The sequence below is a fragment of the Notolepis coatsorum genome (genome assembly GCF_963971535.1).
Source record: "Notolepis coatsorum genome assembly, chromosome: 13".
NCBI lineage: Eukaryota > Metazoa > Chordata > Actinopteri > Aulopiformes > Paralepididae > Notolepis > Notolepis coatsorum.
In genome coordinates, this window is record NC_140177.1 from 28774135 (window position 1) to 28799564 (window position 25430).

At 47.3% G+C, this 25430-nt stretch overlaps 1 protein-coding gene across 1 annotated transcript in view; it reads left to right on the plus strand.

The window, feature by feature from the left end:
- piezo2b (piezo-type mechanosensitive ion channel component 2b) overlaps window positions 1-25430 on the plus strand; it is a 233072-nt gene that overhangs the window by 179987 nt on the left and 27655 nt on the right. The window contains exons 32-41 of the mRNA XM_084327610.1: window positions 853-959; window positions 7081-7207; window positions 8303-8377; window positions 8514-8680; window positions 17584-17768; window positions 18870-19043; window positions 19603-20199; window positions 20824-21082; window positions 21665-21847; window positions 22363-22657. Of these exons, the coding sequence (XP_084183736.1) occupies window positions 853-959; window positions 7081-7207; window positions 8303-8377; window positions 8514-8680; window positions 17584-17768; window positions 18870-19043; window positions 19603-20199; window positions 20824-21082; window positions 21665-21847; window positions 22363-22657 (2169 nt within the window). The remainder of the gene's footprint in view (window positions 1-852; window positions 960-7080; window positions 7208-8302; window positions 8378-8513; window positions 8681-17583; window positions 17769-18869; window positions 19044-19602; window positions 20200-20823; window positions 21083-21664; window positions 21848-22362; window positions 22658-25430) is intronic.

Sequence of the window (25430 nt, forward strand, 5' to 3'; positions counted from 1 at the left end):
AAATTCAGCACCTTCTTGAGATCACGTGTACAAATAATCTAAGCAAATGAATAAAGGGAAGATGATTAACAGGAGGTTTTGTAGATACAGTACTGAATTCTGCCATCCGGACACAATTTGAAATATGATTATAGAATATCAGGCCTATAAATTATCTTATTATGCCCAAGTCACACATCTATGGATCGGGCCAAATCTCCCCTTTCTTTTTTTTTACTACTTTTTCTCCCATTTTTTCTATTTTTCTCCCATCCCAATTTCGTATCGTCCAATTCTACCCTCCCCTGTCTCGAACGCTGTTAGGCCATGCCTCCCACAAGCTGGCTGCAATGTGGACTAAGCCTTACATCACGTGTCCCCTCCGGTACTCGAGGAAGCAGCAGTCGCATCCTTTCACCTGCACAGCGCGATCTCTCAGCGTCGGGGGTCTGCGTTTGGAGGGCACGCCGCCCCCGTCGCTTCCTGATTCTGCTGCGCAGGCACACCAACCGACCTGTTTACCTGATCTTTACTCTTGGCTACATTTGAAAAGAAACCGCAACATTAATTCATACATTCTGTAGAGATGGATTTATGGCGTGATATCAATCTCGTACCGGTACCGGACCGCTTGGGCTTAAGAGGTTAATTTACTGTGCTTTACATTTTCTGCCAAGTTTTCCGACTACTCACAGTTGTGTGTCTTGTCCTCTTCTTCCTCCCCCCTCCTCCTCCTCCTCCTCAATCTACCTCCCTCCCTTTCTATGAAAAACAAAAACAAACAAAATAAAGTGGTGACAAAAGGTTGTTTAGCATGAATACCATGTGTTCACTTAGTGGTACAGTAACTGTACTTTGCTCTTCGCTCCTCAGTGGTTAGGAGTGGAGATTATTACTTGTTTGAAACTGACAGTGAGGATGAAGAGGAGGAGGAAGACAAAAAGGAGGACGAACAAACGCCAAAGAAATCTGCCTTCCAGGTAAGCTCCGCCTCTAACCACGCCTCTCTGCAGGTGAGCTCCGCATCTAACCCCACCTCTCTCCAGGTGAGCTCCACCTCTAATCGCCTCTCTCCAGGTGAGCTCCACCTTTAACCCCGCCTCTGTCCAGGTGAGCTCCACCTCTAGCCTCGCCTCTCTCCAGGTGAGCTCCACCTCTAACCCCACCTCTTTCCAGGTGAGCTCCGCCTCTAACCCCGCCTCTCTCCAGGTGAGCTCCGCCTCTAAGCCCGCCTCTCCCCAGGTGAGCTCCGCCTCTAACCCCGCCTCTCTCTAGGTGAGCTCCACCTCTAACCCCGCCTCTCTCCAGGTGAGCTCCACCTCTCAGCTCCAGGGTGGTGGCAGCCCTTCATTCTGGCGTTGTCAGAATTCAGACACATTTGTACATTTCATTATTTATGCCTTGTCTCCACTAGCTAGGGTTTAGCCGTGCTGTGGCCTGTCTGGCATCTCCATTGTCTTTAGAACCTGGCCAATTCTTTTTTAAGTAAATATTGTTACGACTGATTTGGCACGGGGGCAGCTGGGGATTGTAGAGGTCTAAGAACACAGTTGGCGGTGTTCCCGGGTGGGGTATGAGCAGGCCTGGACCGGCCATCGGGAGCATCGGGAGTTTTCCTGGTGGCCTGTTTCTAGCGGTGACAGGTGAAAAGAAGCGTCTGGTGACTCCACATGTATCGGAGGAGGCATGTGGTAGTCACCCAGGGGCGGAGCTTCCTATAGGCGGTTGCTGGGGGCGCCAAAAACTGCCCCCAGCTAAAATAAATAAATACTTACTGTAGACGTCTGTATATTTTTACTGTATTTTTTTACTGTATATTTTATTCTATTCTTATTCTTAGGCAATTTGTTTTGTTATTCTTATTCGTGACTTGTTCTGTCTGTTTAATGTGAGCGATTTGTATTGTCAAATTTCCCTCGCCCCTATATCTGCAACCAATATTGTTAATATTTTACAATATATAATTTTATAGGGCGGCTGGGTGGCGCAGCGGACATTGCGCTCGTCACCAACGCAAGAGACACCGGGTTCGACTCCGGCTGTCGGCATTGCCTCCGGCTTGGGCCAGTCGTCATACTAACTCAATTGGCAGAGTCAGCGGGTGGAAGTCGATGGGTGGTAATCTGGACGTTGTGGACAGCGACTCCTACAGGTCGGTTGGGGACGCCTGCACAGCAGAGGCAGGAAATGGCGGGGGTAGTGTGAGCCTCCCACACGTTACACCTCGCCACTGAGAGTCCGCGCTGGCAGGTGAAAAGATGTGACAGGCTGCCTCCTCGTGTATCGGAGGGGACACGTGATGCAAGGCTTCTATCCTCCCAACGTTCAAGACAGGGGAGGGGAGAATTGGCACAGTGGAATTGGGATGGGAGAAAAATTAAAAAAATTGGAGAAAAAAGTGCATTAAAATATATATATAATTGTATTTGAAAGCAGATTTGCACTTTTTTGGGGGTTAGGTTAAGTTGTTTATTTGTTTTTATTACATGGCGTTTTCACATTCGCCGAAATGCTTGCTTGTGATTGGTCAATAGCGCTCCGTTACCCCTAGCAGCGGTCAATTATCACACAATAATGACCGCTGTGCGCAGCTGTTCGCAATCAAGCCCACAATAATGACCGCTGTGCGCAGCTGTTCGCAATCAAGCCCACTGACATCACTGATGTCACATCAGTGCTGCCGGGGAAGCTGCCGGCGATGACAGGGGGCGGAGCGACGAGCGGATAATGTATAGCTATACTCGATCATTGTCGCAAAATAATTGACCTTCACTGACGTTTAAAACACCTCGCCGAGGCGGCTCGATATTTTAAACTCTTGTGTCGGTCAATTATTTTGCGACAATGACCTCGTAGCTATACATTATCCCTTACTTATTCTTTAGTGTGCACTTTGCATTTCATCTTAGCTCTTTTTCTTGTTTGTAATAAATAAAGGTGCAGTAGTTTACTGTAGAACTGTTAAGAAGTTTCTTAACTGATTAGGCACATTATTGTGTAGGTATCCTGCTTTTAGATTGTTAAACTACTAGCCAACAGTGGGGTATTATTTTCAACATATTCAATGTATATTTCTCAATCGACTTGAATGCGTTTGGCTTCATACTTCCAGAGAATAACATGGGGACCCATTTTATACGTCCAAAGACCCAGTCATGGGCCCTCGAACCACACTTTGCGAAACACTGATTAACAGCACATTCATCCGTGTCGTCGACTAATCCTCCCTCAGCCCACTCTTCTCCTTCCTCTGACACAATGAGCTTCTGCTGTTTATAAAGCTAAGATGGATTTCTACTAACCCTCTTCCACTTCATCCATCTCTCTCTCTCTCTCTATCTCCCTCTCTCTCTCTCTCTCCCTCTCTCTCTCTCCCCCTATAGCGAGCTATCGGAAAGTTCGCCTCTGCCGTTTTGGCTTTGCCCAGATCTATCATAAAGCTGCCCAGAACTGTGCTCCAGTATGTAGTGAGGGCAGGCAAGGTATTTAATCAGCAGCGTTCTGTCTGTGTGGAGACCTGCCAGCTGCTCGATAAACGCTAATGCATCCCGACTGCCTTTCCATCTCATGTTTTACATATCCCTTCTGGCACGGCATGGCCGATATTAAAACGTGGGCCCGAATCAGTGGGAAAATAAATAATAAACACGTTTATGATCAAATAAAATAGAAATTATGTGAAATGGAAACGCTGTGACCTTTGCACTCTCTAATAATATCATGTCGTCGTCTTGATGAGCTTGTGTTTTGCATGACCCGGAGCCTCTCCTGACCAGGCTGCCATGTGTAATGTGTGAAATGTTTTTGTTCAGTTTGGACGTTTCTGTGAGTTTTGTTGGTCGATCGTTATCCCAGAACAACCGTATTTGGAGAAGAGAGCTGAACATTGTCACTTAATGTTAATATTAATGTCACTTAATGTTAAATGACGCAAAAACATCATTAGCGTTTGATCTATTTTTCTGCTGAAAAACATTTGTTTGACATTCGTTGACGAATCTCTGCTCTCTTCTCCTCTCGGCTCTCTCCTCCTCTCTTCTCTCCTCCTCTCTGCTCTCTTCTCTCCTCCTCTCTGCTCTCTTCTCTCCTCCTCTCTTCTCTCCTCCTCTCTGCTCTCTTCTCTTCTCCTCTCGGCTCTCTCCTCCTCTCTTCTCTCCTCTGCTCTCTTCTCTTCTCCTCTCGGCTCTCTCCTCCTCTCTTCTCTCCTCTCTCCTCTCTTCTCCTCTTGGCTCTCTCCTTCTCTCGGCTCTCTTCTCCTCTCTGCTCTCTTCTCCTCTCTGCTCTCTTCTCCTCTCTGCTCTCGTCTCCTCTCTGCTCTCTCCTTCTCTCGGCTCTCTTCTCCTCTCTGCTCTCTTCTCCTCTCTGCTCTCTTCTCCTCTCTGCTCTCTCCTTCTCTCGGCTCTCTCCTTCTCTCGGCTCTCTTCTCCTCTCTGCTCTCGTCTCCTCTCTGCTCTCTCCTCCTCTCGGCTCTCTTCTCCTCTCTGCTCTCTCCTCCTCTCTGCTCTCGTCTCCTCTCTGCTCTCTCCTCCTCTCTGCTCTCTTCTCCTCTCTGCTCTCCTTCTCTCGGCTCTCTTCTCCTCTCTGCTCTCTCCTCCTCTCTGCTCTCGTCTCCTCTCTGCTCTCTTCTCCTCTCTGCTCTCTCCTTCTCTCGGCTCTCTTCTCTCTGCTCTCTCCTCCTCTCTGCTCTCGTCTCCTCTCTGCTCTCTCCTTCTCTCGGCTCTCTTCTCCTCTCTGCTCTCTTCTCCTCTCTGCTCCTCTCTTCTCTCCTCCTCTCTTCTCTCCTCCTCTCTGCTCTCTTCTCTCCTCCTCTCTGCTCTCTTCTCTCCTCCTCTCTTCTCTCCTCCTCTCTGCTCTCTTCTCTTCTCCTCTCGGCTCTCTCCTCCTCTCTTCTCTCCTCTCTCCTCTCTTCTCCTCTCGGCTCTCCTTCTCTCGGCTCTCTTCTCCTCTCTGCTCTCTTCTCCTCTCTGCTCTCGTCTCCTCTCTGCTCTCTTCTCCTCTCTTCTCTCCTCTGCTCTCTTCTCTTCTCCTCTCGGCTCTCTCCTCCTCTCTTCTCTCCTCTCTCCTCTCTTCTCCTCTTGGCTCTCTTCTCCTCTCGGCTCTCTCCTTCTCTCGGCTCTCTTCTCCTCTCTGCTCTCTTCTCCTCTCTGCTCTCTCCTTCTCTCGGCTCTCTTCTCCTCTCTGCTCTCTCCTCCTCTCTGCTCTCGTCTCCTCTCTGCTCTCTCCTTCTCTCAGCTCTCTTCTCCTCTCTGCTCTCTTCTCCTCTCTGCTCTCTTCTCCTCTCTGCTCTCTCCTCCTCTCTGCTCTCTTCTCCTCTCTGCTCTCTTCTCCTCTCTGCTCTCTTCTCTTCTCCTCTCTGCTCTCTTCTCCTCTCTGCTCTCTCCTCCTCTCTGCTCTCTCCTCCTCTCTGCTCTCTTCTCTCTCCTGCTCTCTTCTCTTCTCCTCTCTGCTCTCTTCTCCTCTCTGCTCTCTTCTCCTCTCTGCTCTCTTCTCCTCTCTGCTCTCTTCTCTTCTCCTCTCTGCTCTCTCCTCCTCTCTGCTCTCTCCTCCTCTCTGCTCTCTTCTCTCTCCTGCTCTCTTCTCTTCTCCTCTCTGCTCTCTCCTCCTCTCTGCTCTCTCCTCCTCTCTGCTCTCTCCTCCTCTCTGCTCTCTCCTCCTCTCGGCTCTCTTCACCTCTTCTCTCCTCCTCTCTTCTCCTCTCGGCTCTCTTCTCCTCTCTGTTCTCTTCTCCTTTCTGTTCTCTTCTCCTCTCGGCTCTCTTCTCCTCTCGGCTCTCTTCTCCTCTGCTCTCTTCTCCTCTCGGCTCTCTTCTCCTCTCTGCTCTCTTCTCCTCTCTGCTCTCTTCTCCTCTCTGCTCTCTTCTCCTCTCTGCTCTCTCCTCCTCTCTGCTCTCTTCTCCTCTCTGCTCTCTTCTCCTCTCTGCTCTCTTCTCCTCTCTGCTCTCTTCTCCTCTGCTCTCTCCTCCTCTCGGCTCTCTTCTCCTCTCTGCTCTCTTCTCTTCTCTGCTCTCTCCTCCTCTCTGCTCTCTTCTCCTCTCTGCTCTCTTCTCCTCTCTGCTCTCTCCTTTCTGTTCTCTTCTCCTCTCGGCTCTCTCCTGCTCTCTGCTCTCTCCTCCTCTCTGCTCTCTTCTCCTCTCTGCTCTCTTCTCCTCTCGGCTCTCTTCTCCTCTCTCCTTCTCTCTGCTCTCTTCTCCTCTCTGCTCTCTCCTGCTCTCTGCTCTCTTCTCCTCTCTGCTCTCTTCTCCTCTCTGCTCTCTTCTCCTCTCTTCTCTCCTCTGCTCTCTTCTCTTCTCCTCTCGGCTCTCTCCTCCTCTCTTCTCTCCTCTCTCCTCTCTTCTCCTCTTGGCTCTCTCCTTCTCTCGGCTCTCTTCTCCTCTCTGCTCTCTTCTCCTCTCTGCTCTCTTCTCCTCTCTGCTCTCGTCTCCTCTCTGCTCTCTTCTCCTCTGCTCTCTCCTCCTCTCGGCTCTCTTCTCCTCTCTGCTCTCTTCTCTTCTCTGCTCTCTCCTCCTCTCTGCTCTCTTCTCCTCTCTGCTCTCTTCTCCTCTCTGCTCTCTCCTTTCTGTTCTCTTCTCCTCTCGGCTCTCTCCTGCTCTCTGCTCTCTTCTCCTCTTGGCTCTCTTCTCCTCTCTGCTCTCTCCTCCTCTCTGCTCTCTCCTCCTTTCTGTTCTCTTCTCCTCTCTGCTCTCTTCTCCTCTCTGCTCTCTCCTCCTTTCTGTTCTCTTCTCCTCTTGGCTCTCTTCTCCTCTCTGCTCTCTCTTCCTTTCTGTTCTCTTCTCCTCTTGGCTCTCTTCTCCTCTCTGCTCTCTCCTCCTTTCTGATCTCTCCTTTCTGTTCTCTTCTCCTCTCCTCTCTGCTCTCTCCTCCTTTCCGTTCTCTTCTCCTCTCTGCTCTCTTCTCCTCTCTGCTCTCTCCTCCTCTCTGCTCTCTTCTCCTCTCTGCTCTCTTCTCCTCTCGGCTCTCTTCTCCTCTCTCCTTCTCTCTGCTCTCTTCTCCTCTCTGCTCTCTCCTGCTCTCTGCTCTCTTCTCCTCTCTGCTCTCTTCTCCTCTCTGCTCTCTTCTCGACGGTTGTGCTGGTGGACTGTTGACCTCTCTCTCTCTTCCTCAGTTCCTTTATCACGCGTGGATCACAAACCCCAAAACGGCCCTGAAGGAGCGAGCCAAGGGCAAACGCAAGTTCTGGAAGAAGTACACCAAGGGAGTGAAACACAGGAAGAGCAAGAGAGACAGAGAGAGTAAGTTGAGTCCAGTGACCGTGACCACAACAACATCAACAACAACAACAACAAGATAAGATCAGATATTCCTTTATTGATCCCCTTGGGGAAATTCGGGCATCATAGCAGCATGGGGGAGGGGAGGTACAGGTATGAGCAGGGTAATAGTAGAAAGACATAAATATAGACAATAAACTTGTATCTGAATGTAAAAATATGAGAAGAAATAAACAGTGTAAACAATATAATTATTTATATTATATAATTATATATATATATATAAATATATATATAATTATATAAACATTTATAATTAACTCTGAATATAAGAATATGATCAAAGTAATCAAAGGTGCAGATGAGGGTCTTTACTGTATGCCCCATCGGTTATATTACATGTTACAACATTTACACATTTGCGGCGGCTACGTGGCGTAGTGGGCAAGGCGCTCGCCACAAAATGCTGGAGACGCTGGGCTCGTCAGTTCGAGCCCAGCGCTCCACATTTGCTTTCAGTTTAGCTGGTCGTCCGTACTAATACACATTAGCCGTATTAGGGGGTGGGAGACTGATGGGTGGGGATCGGGCGTTGTGGACAGCGACTCCTACAGGTCGGTTGGTGCGCCTGCGCAGTAGAATCAGGAAGTGTCGGGGGCAGCGTGAGCCTCCCACGCGTTACTCCTCGCCACTGAGAGATCGAGCTGCGCAGGTGAAAAGATGCGACTGCTGTTACCTCAAGTACCGGAGGGGACTTGTGCTATGTATGACTTAGTCCACATTGCCGCCGGATTGTGGGAGGCAAGAAACAGCGTCCGTGACAGGGGAGGGTTGAATTGGATGATACGAAATTGGGATGGGAGAAAAATATAGAAAAATGGGAGAAAAAGTGGATAAAAAAAAAAAAAAAACATTTACACATTTGCTTTGTTTGAATCTGAATGTATACCGTGAGAAAGAGTAAAAGTAAATAGTATACACAAGGTGCAGTACAGCAACAACAACAACAGCAACAACAACAACATTATGTTCTGTACTAATAGTTAGGATTCAGAATTAATTTGACATTCTATGAACTAAAGACCAAGTGTTTGTTTCTTGGCTGTGTGTCTACAGACCACGTGTCTATAGAGGTGGGGGAACAGTCTGACAGCCAGGAGGGACAGGAGAGCAAGAAATCTGACGGCCCAGGTTGGTTTCCTACACTCCTACACTAACGGTGATGACCGGAGACGACTGTATTGAGACCCACTAAGCCGTGTAGTTCCTCATTCACACTCTCCACTCACTCCCATTTCCCGTCGCCCTTCCCTTCCCTTCCCGACAGACAACATCATCAAGCGCGTGTTCAACATCATCAAGTTCACGTGGGTGCTGTTCCAGACCGCGGTGGACAGCTTCACCAAGTGGATGAGCGACATGTGCAGAGAGCACATCGACATCTCCACCGTGCTGCGCATCGAGCGCTGCATGCTGACCCGGGAGGTCAAGAAGGTAGGGGCCGCTTCTCTCCACACTCGTGTCATGGAAGACATCTCATAGTCAAAGAACTCTGTTAAAGGGGCTATGTACTGCTATTCCTAGCACTATTTGGGCAACTTTACACAATTCCTGTGAGTCTATGTAACACATCTGTAAGGTTTATTCCAAAAATAATCATTGTTTTATATTTCTAATCAAGTACTCAAAACCAGCATTTTTCTGCCTCAAGATTTTAGGCTGTTATGGCCTGGCTCCGCCCATAAGCACTTTGAGTGACAGTCAGCCCACACAGCGACTGGTAGACAAAGAGAGATAGAGAGAGAGAGAGAGAGAGAGAGAGAGAGAGGGGGGGTGGGAGAGAGAGAGAGAGAGAGAGAGAGGGGGGGTGGGAGAGAGAGAGAGAGAGAGAGAGAGAGAGAGAGAGAGAGAGATTCTTCCAGAGCGAAACCCGACACCTCTGCACACTCCGGAGGGAGGGAGAGAGAGAGAGAGACAGAGAGAGAGAGAGAGAGAAAGAGGGAGGGGGGGGGACCGCGGCAGCTTGTGGGCCTCCCTTCCTCCCCTCTCCCGTGTGCCGCGCAGTAGGTCCCCGACCCCCCCCCCCCAAAGTGCTCCCTCTCTCTCCATCTCTCTCTCCCTCTCTCCCTCCAGAGCGCACGCAGAGGCGGCCGGCCCCACTCCGCCTCGCTGCATGAGGAAGTGGCTTCCACTCGCTGTCTAGTCTAGGTAGAATGGGGGCGGGCATTAGCTCCAACCACAGAGCCAATCGCATCACTGTGCGCTACCCAGCGACCGTATGACGTATATCAGCCGTTCAAATCAAAATGGCCTGATTTACTGGAGGAGGAAAGGGGCTGAGCTGAATCAGAGCAATCCGCCAATATGGTATTTAGACACTAAAACACATTGATACGAACTCCTATTACTATAATACAATGCTAGAGACTGAAAAATGACATTTATAGTACATGTCACCTTTAAACACACTCCTCTGGGAGAAAGGCTGCCCTTGGACCGAACTAAGAGCTCTCTTTTTATTTGGCTCAATCAATATTTTAAATGTATTTAACCTTTTATTTAACCAGGTATGTCATTAACACTATGGTCGCCGAAAACGCCTTTGGACGTCTTTCCTAGCCATGCTCATTCTGCCGAAGACGCCGTAACTCGTCTTTGATGTCAATATTTCAAAAATCTGTGATCGAAATCATATTTCTCCTCCGGGGACCTGAGATGTACAGCTGAGCTCCACTCAACTCTCTAGCGGTTCAAGAGCGCCATCTGGTGGCCGATCGGCAGATCGCCAACAGGAAGTGACTCGTCAAACAGGAAGTGCTCATCCATATTTCGTCCGGGCACTCGCGATCATTAGCAGGACTCTATCTCAACACACTGGATAATCAATCGCTCGCCCTAACTCAATAAACAACGTTATTTGGACGTATATAGTATTATACAACCTGGAAATGGTTAATCAGGATCAACATCCCATAATCGAAAACTGTCTACTCCACGCTGATCGCCCAACGGCCCGAGGAGACTGGGGTGAGTTTTAGCGTGTATTATTACCGTGTTCGATATAAACTGCTATGATGATCATATGACCCACACTAGATGAATCATCTAACGCTGCCCACGGAATTATAAACGACCCCCCGCCCATCCGGTCAATATCAGATGATACGTAGTAACTTCTAGAAGTACCTCCAGTTGAAATTTTTCTGGCACCGATCGCTACCAAACTGTATTTGATCATCAATATAATGCATTTGGGGCTATAAATCAAGTTCTGGAGAAAGCTGCAGAAAACGATAAAAACATACTTATACTTTAGACCATATTTTAGTATGAATATGTGAATGAAAAAGTTTAACGTTGCTACTGTTAGTCTACTATAAATAAACACGACGTTTATCTTCTGTTAACTTGGTTTATTTGATCAACTTGCAAACACCAATACAGAGCCATTAACGAACAGTGGACCTCATGCTCGTGGTCGACACAGACTAACTGCGCATGCGTTTCACAGCCTCCAGAGGGCAACCTAGATTACCGTATAGCCAGTAGTATACAGGCAAAGAGATTACATGTTAACAATCTCATTCTATCTTTTTAAAGAAATAAACAAAACAAAAATAACATTACCTTGCATGAATCATAAAACAATCACACAGTGACTTAAAACAAAAATGTTTAAATTCCCTGAGTATTAAACATAAATTTGGGAAACATTTTTAGAAACAAATACATAAACAAAAATGTTTTCAATGTTCCATTTCAAACAAACACTTTAACCCAGATCCCATTGTCCTTCACCGAGTGCTTTTAAGAGCACAAGAGCCGAAGCTCCCTTTTTTGTGAGACAGTCAGCGAGCTGAGATTTTGTGTCTGACCAACGCACCTGCCTGATGCGCTTGTTCTGAATGAGCTCCTTAATGCTACTGATTTCCAACCTGAGTCTCTTTTCTGTGACTTGTTTCGTGGACTTGAGCGCATCGAACAGAGAGTGATTATCGGTCACACAGATTACAGGGAGTGTATTCAGTCCAGCATTTCCAGTAGTGAGCTCAGAAAATAGTGTGGCTAGAAAAATTGCATTGTCTACCCCATCTGACATGGCAAGGGTTTCGCCTGCAAGGGTACTGCGAACCACACGTCTGATTTTCTTTGAATGCCAACAGAGGGGGGAAAACTTCCCTCTTTCTCCCATAAGTATTATAAAAGTACCTCCCTGTGTACCTCCGTCTGGGAGGTTTCCAAATGAAGCATCACTGAAAACTATCAAGTTCAGAGCATCACTGTTTCCCAGATGTTGAAATCTGAGTGTCACCTTTTCAGACTTTAGCTTACGGATTATTTTATTGGCATCATGAACAGACTGTACTGTTGACCCTTTTATATTAGAAGCCAAACAACATGAATCAAACATTACATCAGGTCTCGTCTGTTTAGCAACCCATAGGATCTGTCCTATTTTTGATCGTAGCTGCTCTCTCTCAATTTCGTTGAGGGGTTCATTTCTCTGTGTGGCCCGACTTGCTTGTATGGGAATAGGCTCCAGGTTCTCAATGTAACTTTGTTGATGTACCTGAACTTCACCTTTAACAGTTACAAAATCCATTCCTACATAGGAGAACTTTTCATGCTCCTCACGCCCAACCTTAAATGCAGATTGCAGTTGGGGAATCACATTGGATGAAAAGTTAGATGAGCCTGCCCAAAGAAAATCATCTACATGACATGCAAGCACCCCAGTGACCTTACATTGCTCATCCAACCAGTAAAAGACTGCCGGATCCACCTGTGAGACTCTACCACCAGTACTCAGCATGATCTCCTTCACGTTGTTGTACCAATATAGTGATGCATCTGCAAGACCATATACACATTTCTTTAGTTTCCATACAACATGTTGACATCCTGCCTCTAGAGGGGGGCGGATATAAATATCCCTGGATAGCTCAATACCCTGCAAGAATGCAGATTTGATGTCCATAGAGTGGACTTCCCACTGGTTTTGACATATCACTGATAACATAAGTCTAAGTGAATCTGTGGCACATGTGGGGGAATCTTTCGGTAACTCTTGAATATTCCGCTCTTCAAAACCTCTGGCAACCAGTCGGGCTTTAGGCACGATACCCTTGGGAGTGTCTTTAAGACTACAAACCCATCTGGTGGAAATGCATTTCTGCCCTGCATCTTCAACTTCCTCAAATACATTATTATTGTGCCAGCTCTTTATTTCTTCCTGTTTAGCTGCATCAAATGAAATGTCTTTGGTTACAAGTACATCAGCTTCTCTGTCTTCTGTTTGAATGTTGAGATTATCAACCTGTGAGATATCAACTGCTTCCTTTTGCCCATCACTACCATCATTGTCTAGATCAGGGGTGGCCAACCAGTCAGAGACTAAGAGCCACAAAAAACTGACTGTGGTACCACAAAGAGCCACACCATATACCAGCGTTTCTCAACCTTTTTTTTCAGTCACGGCACCCTTCATGTGTTTATAGGTCTCACCCTCTGGCCTCTGAAGTTGCTAATGTCTTTTTTATTTGGGCCTCACAGGGTTAAAAGTACCCTGTGAGACCCACGGTTGCAAAATTACAAAATCACTTTTAGCCATTTAAAAAAATAATGTTTATTTAAAAAATGTTAAAGGGGAACTATTTTACTATTTCTTTCACTATTTGGGCACTTTTACACAATTCATGTGAGTCTATGGAACACCTAGGTTTTAAAAAAAAAATGCATTGTTTTGTATTTCTAATCAAGTACTAAAAACCGCATTTTTCTACCTCAAGATCTTAAGCCGTTTTGAGGCTGGGCTCCAACCACTGTGTGGCCTGGTGCCAACTGCCACATCAACTGCCACATTATTATGCAGCTGAGAAATCTCTGACATCACAGATATGCAAATTTTCAGATGACTCAGTTCAGTGAGGGTGAATATTGTGAGAGGAGAATTGGAAGAATTCGCCAATATGAGAATTAGAGACATATATCCTATTAATATAAGTCCACATAGCTAAGAAACAATGGTAAACACTGAAAAAAGCCATTTATAAGATAGTTCCCCTTTAAGCACATGTATAGTCAATTGGTCCTGTTGTTCAGCCTCACAATGCTATTTGATAGTAAATGTGTTTATATGTCCCACCCTCTGGCCTCTGAAGTTGCTAATTTCTTTTTAATTTGGGCCTCACAGGGTTAACCTCTTAAGCCCGAGATATACAGTAAAAGTGTATATTTTCAGCATTATGTTTGTTTACCAATTATTTTAACTGTTATTAGTGAAATATAAGATTATAGAAATCTCAGGGCATTGAGTCGGAAACCGGCGCATATTGACAGGAGGAAGTGGCACAGCCAGAAGTGAGTGTAGTCTTTTGAAGGAAGAGACGCAGGGCTTTCAAATTTCGAAAAACTACCCTACCCAGCTCACACCAGCCCCTGTCAATCATCTGACTTCTGGATTTACTTTTTAATTTCTCTTATTTTTTGGGATTATCTCCCACAAACCTGAACGTTATTGTCATAAAACAGAACGCAGTTAGTTTCTCTACCTTTCTGTGAACGTCTTGCAAAAAACGGTGTTGCAATATGATGAAAATGGTGGAGAAATTTACATTATAAAAAAGATGGCAGAATTCAGTACTGTATCTACAAAACCTTCTGTTTAATCATCTTCCCTTTATTCATTTGCTTAGATTTTTCAGGTCTGGTCAATTTTAGCATGGTGTTATTTACAGTCAAAGATAAAAAAAAAATTTAAATAGAATTGATATTCTCCTTTGGTTCATTACAATTTACTCAAGCCTAGTAACAGACACACTATTTCTGACACTGATCCATATATGTCCCTAGATTCAGATACCAAGAACATGCAAATGGACCATTTAAAAAAAAATTGTAAATGTTTATTCTACGTCCTTATGGAATGAGTGACATAAAAAAAAAAAAAGTTAAAAAAAAAAAAAAAAAGTTAAAAAAGAATTAAAAAAATATATTTTTTTTATTTTATTTTTTATTTTTTTATGGGTGGAAGAGCCGCACATTGACGGGCAAAGAGCCGCATGCGGCTCGCGAGCCGCGGGTTGGCCACCCCTGGTCTAGATGTTGCATGTTATACCAGGTTTTATATTTCCCCGTAGCCTTGCCAGATCTCCCTAAGACTCTTGCCTTAAGTAGAGTGTTGTCACCTCTGTTCATATATGTTACCGTCTGTCCTGTTTTTAAACTCACACCTGCAGAAGGGGCAGGATTATTATGGGCATTAGGCCTATGCTCCATTTCAGTTAGAGTTACACCACTCAAAGTGTTTGGTGGATCGATAGCTTCACTTGTACTGGCTTCTTGTTGTTCATGTTCATTCTCTGTATTTTGCTCACTGTCTAAACTACCAGTTGCATTGTTTATACCTTGCTCACTTCCTGCTTCTGTGTCAGCATCAGTTTGTACCATGTGCTCTTCACTAACCTTTGTGTTCACCTTAGAAAGCCTAGAGTGATGCACTCTCACTAAGCAACCACCATGCCTCACAAAAACAACAGCCCCATCCTGACCAATAACTATCCCTGGTCCTTTCCACTCAGTGCATTCAGCTCGTTTGTAATACACCTTGTCACCCATCTCATATTTCTCATCTGTGGGTCTGAGCTGCTTACGTAGTGCTCGTCTTATCCTTTCTGAGCACTCTGCTTCAGTAAATGCTTTTCTAGAGGCATGCAAAGCTGAAATGTGTTCTCCTACTCTAGCACTCATCGTGGTACCTTCTAGCGCAGGTGGTTTATCAACCAGTACAGAAGGTAAATTGGGGTTCTGGCCAAACACCAGTTGATGAGGACTGTAGCCGTGCACATTGAGCATACTGTTCTTAGCCATGAGAGCCCAGTCCAGGGCTGTTTGCCAGTCACATCCATTTTCCCGTCTGACCTTCAGGATGATGTCGGTGAGGGTCTGATTATGTCTCTCCAGTAGCCCATTGCTCCAGGGGCTGTATCCTGCCGTGGTTTTTGTCTCAATGTTAAAGTTCTCTGCCATGTCACGGAACTCCGCATTGTTGAATTCTCCTCCATTGTCACTGTAAAGTCTCCGTGGCGGGCCATGAACGCTGATCCATGTATGAAGAAGAGAGTTCACTATCACAGAGGAGTTCTTTGTTTTCACAATGCTTCCAGCGCTGAAACGTGTAAACTGGTCAATGACGTGGAGATACCATAAACTTGGTTCCAACTCGTGCAGGTCCACTGCCACCGTTTCATTGTACTCTGAAGCCAGAGGCAAACCCACAGCAGGCTTCGGCTTGGTCTTGCTGTACCTCTGGCATATGTCACATTCCTGTACTATTTGTTGTAAAATAGTGTCACAATCTTTGTCTTTATTTCCCGAACTACGGAGGAGTCGCTGTAGTCTTTCTGCAGAGGCGTGACCAAACTGTTTGTGTAGTTTCAGTAGAACTTTGTGTTTCTCATTTGAGGTCATATTTTCTGTGACTGTAAGGACCTCATCTTCATCCTGGCTGTTTTCTGTGACTGTAAGGACCTCATCCTTAATCTCAATTTGGTTCATTCCTGTGTCCTTGTCTCTGATATCTATACAGTAGTGTCCTGAACTGGTGAGTTCAAGAGGGATATTCTGTTTAAACATCACAGCGCTATCATTCTCCATGTCCAAGATGGTTCCTGCCCTTTTCAGTGATGTCTTACTCAAAAGTAGTGGGATATCAGCTTTGACTACTTCAGTTTCCACTCGACATTTTGTCAGTCCTATTTTGGCAGGCAGTTTCAGTGTTCTGGAAGAATGCACTATATTTCCATCTCCAAACCGGAATGGTCTGGAGCTTGGAGTTTCACTTTTTACCATCTGGTTCACTTGACTTTGACTGAGATCGGCGACGAAGCTGTCCAACCATTTTTCTCCACACACTGTGCGGGTACATGCAGTGTCAATGATAGCAGTCCCTAAGGACTCAGTTAGGAATACCTCTGTTTCAGACAGTACAGCAGTAAGCAGTGTGATGTCACATTCCTCTACCCTTGTTCGATCGTCAGTTAGCTTCACTTGCTCACTACTCTTGTGAGGACAGTCTTTAGCCCAATGGAACGTGCTCTGACATATAGCACATTTTGATCTCTTACCGAACCTATCCAGTGGGTTGGTACCCTGTGACGTTTGCCTTTGTTGTCCAATTTGTCCAAACTGCTGCGTCGTTGGACGTCTGAATCTTCCTTGTGAGCGTTGCTCCGTGAATAACGCTTCATCGTTAACGTGTATTCCGTTTGATGTGCCGCCGTGCACTCTCCCCCCAAAGATCCTCTTCAGCGCGGACTTCATTGCCGCAAACGTTAAATCTGTACACGCAGTCAGCGCCATTTGTCTATTTTTCTCGTCTAGACAAGCCGTGTCTAAAAGTTTAAAAGCTAACACGGCGTCAGGGAGAGTCATGTCGTACCTTTTCATTCGGTTGTAACGTTGTTCAAAGTCAATCACATAGTCCGCCATGGACATGGAGCTCTCCTTTTTGATACAGTCAAAAAAAGAGTATGCATCGTATGCGCGGTCTCTCTCTTCTTTGAGAAATATGCCATCTAGTTTAGCTAGCAGCGTGTCCATACCATTGTTGGTGTTCATGTCCAAAGCTGGTATTTCCATAGCGATGTCCCTTGCCCTTCCTTCCAGCCCCAGGACAACGGCGAGGGCTTGTTTCTTCTTATCAAGTTCAGTAACCAGCTTCCAAATGGCGATCTCATTTTTCCAACACTCGTATGGTCGAGACTCGTCGAACTTCGGTGGAACTTTGTAGTTAGCAGTAGCCATCTTCTGCTAACCATCCTCTGCTACCAATGTTAGTCTACTATAAATAAACACGACGTTTATCTTCTGTTAACTTGGTTTATTTGATCAACTTGCAAACACCAATACAGAGCCATTAACGAACAATGGACCTCATGCTCGTGGTCGACACAGACTAACTGCGCATGCGTTTCACAGCCTCCAGAGGGCAACCTAGATTACCGTATAGCCAGTAGTATACAGGCAAAGAGATTACATGTTAACAGCTACACCCTGAACAATGGATATAGGACATTGAATGGGCCATAATAATGTCAATTTAGCAATAGAATTTAAAAAGTTATAGCCCTGCAAAGAAGGGGAACTTCTCCATAGACAAATAGAGCTGGCTAGGGATGGTAAATTATGAATTTAACCATGGCGATCAAAGTGTTAAGAACAAATTCTTATTTACAATGCCGATCTGATAAGCGCTGACAAGCACAGGACTCGTGGTTCAAGACTGGGTTAGAGAGGAAACTCTAGTCCTTGTCCTTGCTAGCATGAATGACATGTAACACTTGTCTTGGCAGTAGAACCATCAAGAGAATCAGTCATTTACGGACCCTTTCTCGCAGGGTAACGTCCCGTCCAGAGAGAGCATCCACGTGTACTACCAGAAGGCCATGAGGCTCAACATGTCCCGGCAGTCCAGTCTGGACCGCCTCAGCGAGGACGAGTCGCTGTCGGGTTCCCGCAGGAGACGAGGAGGCTACCGCATGGAGAGCCAGGACTCCATGGCCTCCAGAGACAGTATATCCAGGTACTATCTGTGTAATAATGATCCCCTCCCCCCTCCCATTCTTATTATTCCCCCCCACACCTCTCCAATATGTCTACCCTCCCCCATTTATACACATTTGCGTTCCCCCCCCCCCTTTCAACCCTCTCTAGCTCTCTCCAACCCAAGTCTATTCCCTTCCTCCTCCTTCTAACTCACCTGGCCCCCCTCCAACCCAATACCTAGCCCGATCTACCCATAATCCATTTCTCTCTACTATAAAGACCTAGGTTTTACTGGATTCTAGAGCTCTTTGGAGGGATATGTGGTGGACTGTAGCCGAGGCCTTATCACTCCTGGAGTCATCCAGCAATAACTCTCGACCTATTTGTACTTGATACTCTGTTTGAGCTAAATAAAGTTGTGTTAACTAAGTACATCTGAATGAATGAATGAGTACTGAGTACATCCTTACTCATGGTAAATTCCTCCACATATCCATGGTATTACTATGTCTCCCCTCTGTTCGCTCCACCTGACCATGTCTCCCTCTCTGTTTACTCCACCTGACCATGTCTCCCTCTCTGTTCGCTCCACCTGACCATGTCTCCCTCTCTGTTTACTCCACCTGACCATGTCTCCCTCTCTGTTCGCTCCACCTGACCATGTCTCCCTCTCTGTTTACTCCACCTGACCATGTCTCCCCTCTGTTCGCTCCACCTGACCATGTCTCCTCTCTGTTCGCTCCACCTGACCATGTCTCCCCTCTGTTCGCTCCACCTGACCATGTCTCCCTCTCTGTTCGCTCCACCTGACCATGTCTCCCTCTCTGTTTACTCCACCTGACCATGTCTCCCTCTCTGTTCGCTCCACCTGACCATGTCTCCCTCTCTATTCGCTCCACCTGACCATGTCTCCCTCTCTATTCGCTCCACCTGACCACGTCACCCCTCTGTTCGCTCCACCTGACCATGTCTCCCTCTCTATTCGCTCCACCTGACCACGTCACCCCTCTGTTCGCTCCACCTGACCATGTCTCCCCATCTATTCGCTCCACCTGACCATGTCTCCCTCTCTGTTTACTCCACCTGACCATGTCTCCCCATCTATTCGCTCCACCTGACCATGTCTCCCACCCGTCAGCGCCTACACCGAGGCCACCATGCTGTTTTCTCGCCAGTCCACCCTGGACGACCTGGACGGGATGCCGGAGTGCGTTCCCAAAACGAGCGAGCGCGCCAGGCCCAAACTCCGCAAGATGTACGGCCTGGATGTGTCCAACTCCTCGGCCGACAGCGGGAGCAGCCTCGTGTCCAGGTGCCCTGCTTCTCTCTCCTCCATCACATTCCTGCTTCCATCTCACGCTCCCTTGTCATCTATCAGTGATGCTACCGTATTACTATTCTATCACTGTTTGTTTTCTGTTGCCCTCGGTAACTGAGCAGGGGTGTGAAAAACGGTTTAGAGACGCGCGAACCGCCGGTAATATTTTCCCGTCACTTGCAACGAGGGCCGTGTAGACTCAACCGTGTACAATTATGTGGAATAAGCAGGTATTTCAGAGGTTCAGTCTCCTCAGTCTCCGTTCTGGGCCAAGCCCGGTAATGAGGATCTTGAGGGCATAGATTACATACATTATCCAACGTACTTGTATGTTGTTGAGTCTACAAGGTCTTTATTTCTAATTATAGAAAATCTCCAACTGAATGATAATAACATGTTTTCTGTTGTTGACCTTTTCACGAAAACAATCTTACTGACCCTTAGCTGCCAGAGTCGTACCCTTCCTGCTGACTTGTTGTCGTACAGAACTTCGCTAAGTCGCTTGGGATAAAAGCGTCGGCTAAATGACTAATGTTATTGTCGTCCTTTCCAGCGAAGCCACCCAGTGCATCACGCTGTACTCCAGACAGGGCACCACAGACACCATCGAGGAGGTGGAAGACGAGCAGGACCAGGGGGAGGACAGGCAGCAGGGGCCCCGCGGGTCCTCACAGCCAGAGGGGGGCCCGGGGGCCGCCGAGGACAGCCCCTGGGAAGCCGGAGGGCCCGGCGGGGAGGGGGAGGGGCAGAGGGACCGAGACAGACGGGAGGAGGATCCCTGGGCCTCGTTCGGCCCAGGAGAGGGCACCTCCTACAGGGCCGAGCTGGGCGCCTCCGGGTACGACAAGGACTACACCACCGAGAGCGACGACGGAGGGGGCGGCCGGCAGGAGTACCTGCACTCGGAGGGGCGGGCGGGGGCGCAGTACACCCCCGACACGGACGCCTCCAAGACCTCGGACGCCGAGGTGCCGCCCAGCTACAGCAAGGCGGTCAGCTTCGACCGCCTGGAGGTCAGCGGCGACGAGAGCGACCGGAGCGGCAGGAGGATGATGGCGATGACCCCGGACAGCCGCTCGGACAGCAGGTCAGATCTGCTGCTCCCCTCCATGACTACGGAGCTGACCGCCAGCGAGCTGCTGCTCAACAAGTACGTGTTCAGAGTGAAGCTCGTGGGGATTCATAGACATTGAGAAAAGTTATATGAATTGTAAATGAGAGACGTGTAAAGCTGTTGATCGACAATGTTGACAGAACCAGTTACATTACAATCCACTGCAGTGAAACAAGTGCGCTTCTAACGAACGAACTGATGAATGAATGCTCACACACACACACACACACACACACACACACACACACACACACACACACACACACACACACACACACACACACACACACACACACACACACACACACACACACACACACACACACACAGTGATCATGAAAATATCCAATTCATCCAATTCCTGACTTAGGTTGATAACAATTGTGGACAAATGAATCAGATCCATGTACAATAATTATCATTTAATTTCACTATATTCTCTCTCTCTCCCTCCCTCTCTCTCATTCACTCTCTCTCCCTCCCTCTCTCTTCCTCCCTCTCTCTCCCTCCCTCTCTCTCACTCTCTCTCTCTCCCTCCCTCCCTCTCTCTCCCCCCCTCCCTCTCTCCCTCCCCCCCTCCCTCCCCTCTCTCTCTCTCTCTGTCCCTCCCTCTCTCCCTATCTCTCTCTATCTCCCCCCCCCCCCCCCCCCCCCCCACAGGATGTTCTATGACGAGGAGCTGGACCGGTCAGATAAGTTCTATGTGTGCCAGCCCCTGGTGCTGCAGCTGTGCTACGCCCTGTACAACATGCTGGTGGCCCACTCCGAGATGGTGTGCTACCTGGTGATCATCATCAACAACATGCTGTCGGCCTCCTGCGTGACCCTGGTGATGCCCATCACCATCTTCCTCTGGGCCATGCTGTCTGTCCCCCGGCCCAGCAAGCGCTTCTGGATGACCGCCATCGTCTACACCGAGGTACCGTCGCCAAAGAGTACCCTGGTGGTTTGATGGTCGTGTCAGTTTTACCATGACTGGCCATTGCATAAATAACTTACTAAAAGTTATGTATTGCCACATGGAGCCACTTTTGTACTTAGATAATGCCACCGTATAACCCAAGTTAATATACCAATACCAATAGTATACCAATAGTATAGACAATAGTATACCAATTGTATACCCATATTATACCAATAGTATAGTCAATAGTATACAGACAAAACTGTTTGTCTGAAGGACGCAACAGTTGTGATTGGAGGATCAAGGAAAGAGGGCGGGTTTGAGATAGGTCAGTTGAGATGGAATGACGTTTCATAGAACTGTGTCCAAATAAAGGAAAGCTGATCTTGAGCATTGTTCGCTGTAGAGCACTGCTCTCTCTCTCTCTCTCTCTCTCTCTCTCTCTCTCTCTCTCTCTCTCTCTCTCTCTCTCTCTCTCTCTCTCTCTCTCTCTCTCTCTCTCTCTCTCTCTCTCTCTCTCTCTCTCTCTCTCTCTCTCTCTCTCTCTCTCTCTAGTCGAGCCTTCAATACTAATCCAGACTGTTCTCTTCTCTCCAGGTCACCATCGTCATCAAATACTTCTTCCAGTTTGGTTTCTTCCCCTTCAACCAGGTCAACAAGGTGGACAGGAACAAGCCCTACCACCCTCCCAACATCATCGGCGTGGAGAAGAAGGACGGCTACGTGCACTACGACCTGATCCAGCTGCTGGCGCTCTTCTTCCACAGATCCATCCTGAAGGTGCCTGCAGAACACACAGCGTCTTCGTCTCTCATGTCATTCACTCATATGTTAGCAGCCTTTTTATGTAATCGTTTCTCAGGGGGATTTGGGGATTTGTTTTCAGTTTCTTTTAAATACATTTTGAGATGTGAAGCACCACATTGGCTGGCAATGTCACTAAATCTCTATGCTATATGACTTACTACCATAGTGTCTTTATACCTGTATCACTGTACAATACTACAACTGATTAGCACTATTACTCAGTAATACTCATTTATATATTTTATATCCTGTTTATTCCTATTGCACTTTAATGTTACATTTGCACTCTGGTTGGATGTCAACCCCTCTTTTTAGTACTGTACTTGTGTACATTTGAATCTAATCAAATCTAATCTCACTCACACACTCACGGTTAGCCGCTCTGCCCCTAGTGGCGGCTCACATGCACGGCGCTTTGACTCACGTTTAGAGAATATCGTCCTGATGCTTCGTATCTCCGACACCGCGTGTCCTTGTTCCACTCCCAGTGTCACGGCCTATGGGACGAGGACGGCCCCAGGGAGAAGAAGGAGTTTCTCCACCGGGACGTGTCCGAGGACGAGGGACGGGCCGTGGAGAAGGAGAAAGAGGCCACGCCCTCAGTGACCCGCGAGAGGAGAGGCTCCACCCACACCCTGAAGTCCATCAACCTGGGCACCTCCATCGACTCGGTGCACGTCCAGGTCCACTACCCCCAGCAGCAGACCTACCAGCGGCGCAAGAGCTCCAGCGCCACCTCCCACCTCTCCCACCGGTCCTCCCACTCCGCTCGCTCCAAGAGAGGTACAGTCTATGACCGCTAGTGCTTTCACTTCTTCTTTAAACAGTAGTATTTAGTCGTTAGCTGACACTTTTATCCAAAGTGACTTAACCCTCCAGTCAACCTTCAAAAAACCCACAATTTTGACTGCAAACAAGTCATTGATAAGCGACGGCCATATTAGACACATAGCCATAATTTAAGATATAGTTTATGCGTTCGCAAATATGAGAGCTCTGTAATTGAAGTGGGTGGTGGCACGCAACGGGGTAAATAGGACACGGAGGCTGGCACTCAAACTGTTAATAGTGATTGTTTTTAAAAAACAAACATGGATTATTGTAATTATTGAATAACAACACCAGCCTACAAACCACGGCAATGGGGGGGGGGGGGGGGTCTGCTGATGGAGACTCAGTGTTCAGGGTAACAGAGCATGAGGTGAGGCGGACCTTTAAAAAAGTGAATATCAGGAAGGCAGCAGGACCGGACGGCATCCCCGGCCGCGTCCTAAAAGTCTGTGCCGACCAACTGGCCCCGGTATTCACTGACATCTTCAACCTGTCCTTGGAACAGGCTGTCATCCCCACCTGTCTGAAGAAGTCCACCATCATCCCTGTACCCAAAAAATCTACGCCCGCTTGCCTCAACGACTACCGCCCTGTAGCCCTCACCTCCATAGCCATGAAGTGCTTTGAGAAGCTAGTGAAGGGCTACATCTGTTCCTCCCTCCCCATCAACCTGGACCCCCTGCAATTTGCATATCGCCCCAACAGGTCCACGGAGGACGCCATAGCCCATGTGCTGCGCACAGCAGCATCACACCTGGACAAGAGGCAGGGGAACTATGTGAGAATGCTGTTCATCGACTACAGCTCAGCATTCAATACCATAGTCCCCTCCAAACTCATAGCCAAGCTCAGGGACCTGGGCTTGAACTATGACCTCTGCCAGTGGGTCTTGGACTTCCTGACGGGCAGACCCCAGGTGGTAAGAGCAGGCAACTGCACCTCCTCATCCATCACGCTCAACATACGGGCCCCCCAGGGCTGTGTTCTGAGCCCCCTCCTCTACTCCCTGTACACACATGACTGCGTGGCACAGCGGAACAACAACACAATCATCAAATTTGCTGATGACACAGTAGTGGTGGGCCTGATCTCTGCCAACGACAAGAGGGCCTACCTGGAAGAGGTAGAGAATCTGTCACAGTGGTGTCAGGAGAACTGCCTCTCCCTGAACGTCAGCCAAACAAAAGAGATGATTGTGGACTTCAGGAGGTCGGGGGTCAAGGACTACAGCCCCCTCAGCATCGACGGGGCACCGGTTGAGAGAGTGAACAGTTTCAAGTACCTCGGAGCCCACATATCCGAGGACTTGACATGGACCACACACATTGACAGTGTTGTGAAGAAGGCACGACAACGCCTCTACTTCCTCAGGCGCCTAAGGAAGTTCCAAGTCAGTCAGAAGATCCTTAGGAACTTCTACTCATGTACAATAGAGAGCATCCTGACTGGCAACATCACCTCCTGGTTTGGGAATAGCACTGCACAAGACCGTAGCAGACTACAAAGAGTGACACGTTCAGCCGAACGCACAATTGGAGGGGGGCTTCCCACCCTCCAGAACATTTATAACAAGCGGTGCAGGGGGAAGGCTAAGAGAATCATCAAGGACTCCAGCCACCCGAACAACTGCCTCTTTGAACTGCTGCGGTCAGGCAAGCGATACCGGAGTCTTAAGGCGAGCACAGAAAGACTCAGAAGAAGCTTCTATCCCCAGGCCATCAGGCTGCTAAACGAACAATAAACACTATGCAACAACCATCAAATGCACACAGCACACACACCCACACGCACACACTCACTTAAACAAACAACACACTGCAGCACCCACTCTCCACACTTTAGATCACACAAACACACTTTATATTTATTGATAAAGGATTTGCACTACAACTCGTACACCTACTGTAAATTGTACCTAAATTGCACCTCATCCCATTTCTGCCTTGCACTATATAGTATTGTATATTAGTACACTGCATAGTATATTGTATATTATATGGTAACTCAGTTACGTCTATTCTGCATCGAACATTGTACATATGTCTATACTGAACACTGACCCTTTTTTTTTTACTTCTAATTTACATGCTATACTATGTTATTTTATTTCATACTTATCTTGTCTTGCACAGTCTCTGGAGCGTAACAGTAGGAAACATTTTGTATAAAAGTATTCTGTACTTCTGTATGACAACTATTAAAGAAACTTGAAATTTGAAACTTGAATGTGAGTCCAAGATGTGATACTGAGCAACTTTTTTGGCATATACATAAAATCTAGCCAACGCTATCCACAAACACACGTGAAGAAAACCCTAACCCTAAGCCATTTGACCAGAACTGCGACAAGGGTGACTGGAGGGTTAAAAGTTGTGTACAACAAGTCAGCAGGAAGGGTACAACTCTGGCAGCTAAGGGTCAGTAAGATTGATTGATTGAATTGATTGATTGAAAACTTTATTAACAGATTGCAGAATGGATACAGGGGGGACCCTGATGTAAACAAGACGAAAGTCTTTCTCTGGTCTGCATCCCCTTAACAATTGTATGTATTGAGCTGTACTGTACTGTACCCATTCTGCAATCTGTTAATAAACTTTTCAATCAATCAATCAATCAATACAATACAGTACAGCTCAATACACACAATTGCACACAGATCCCTCGTCAAACCGTGTTGAACTTGAGTGCTACACTCTGAGTGCATAGTAGTATAGACATAATT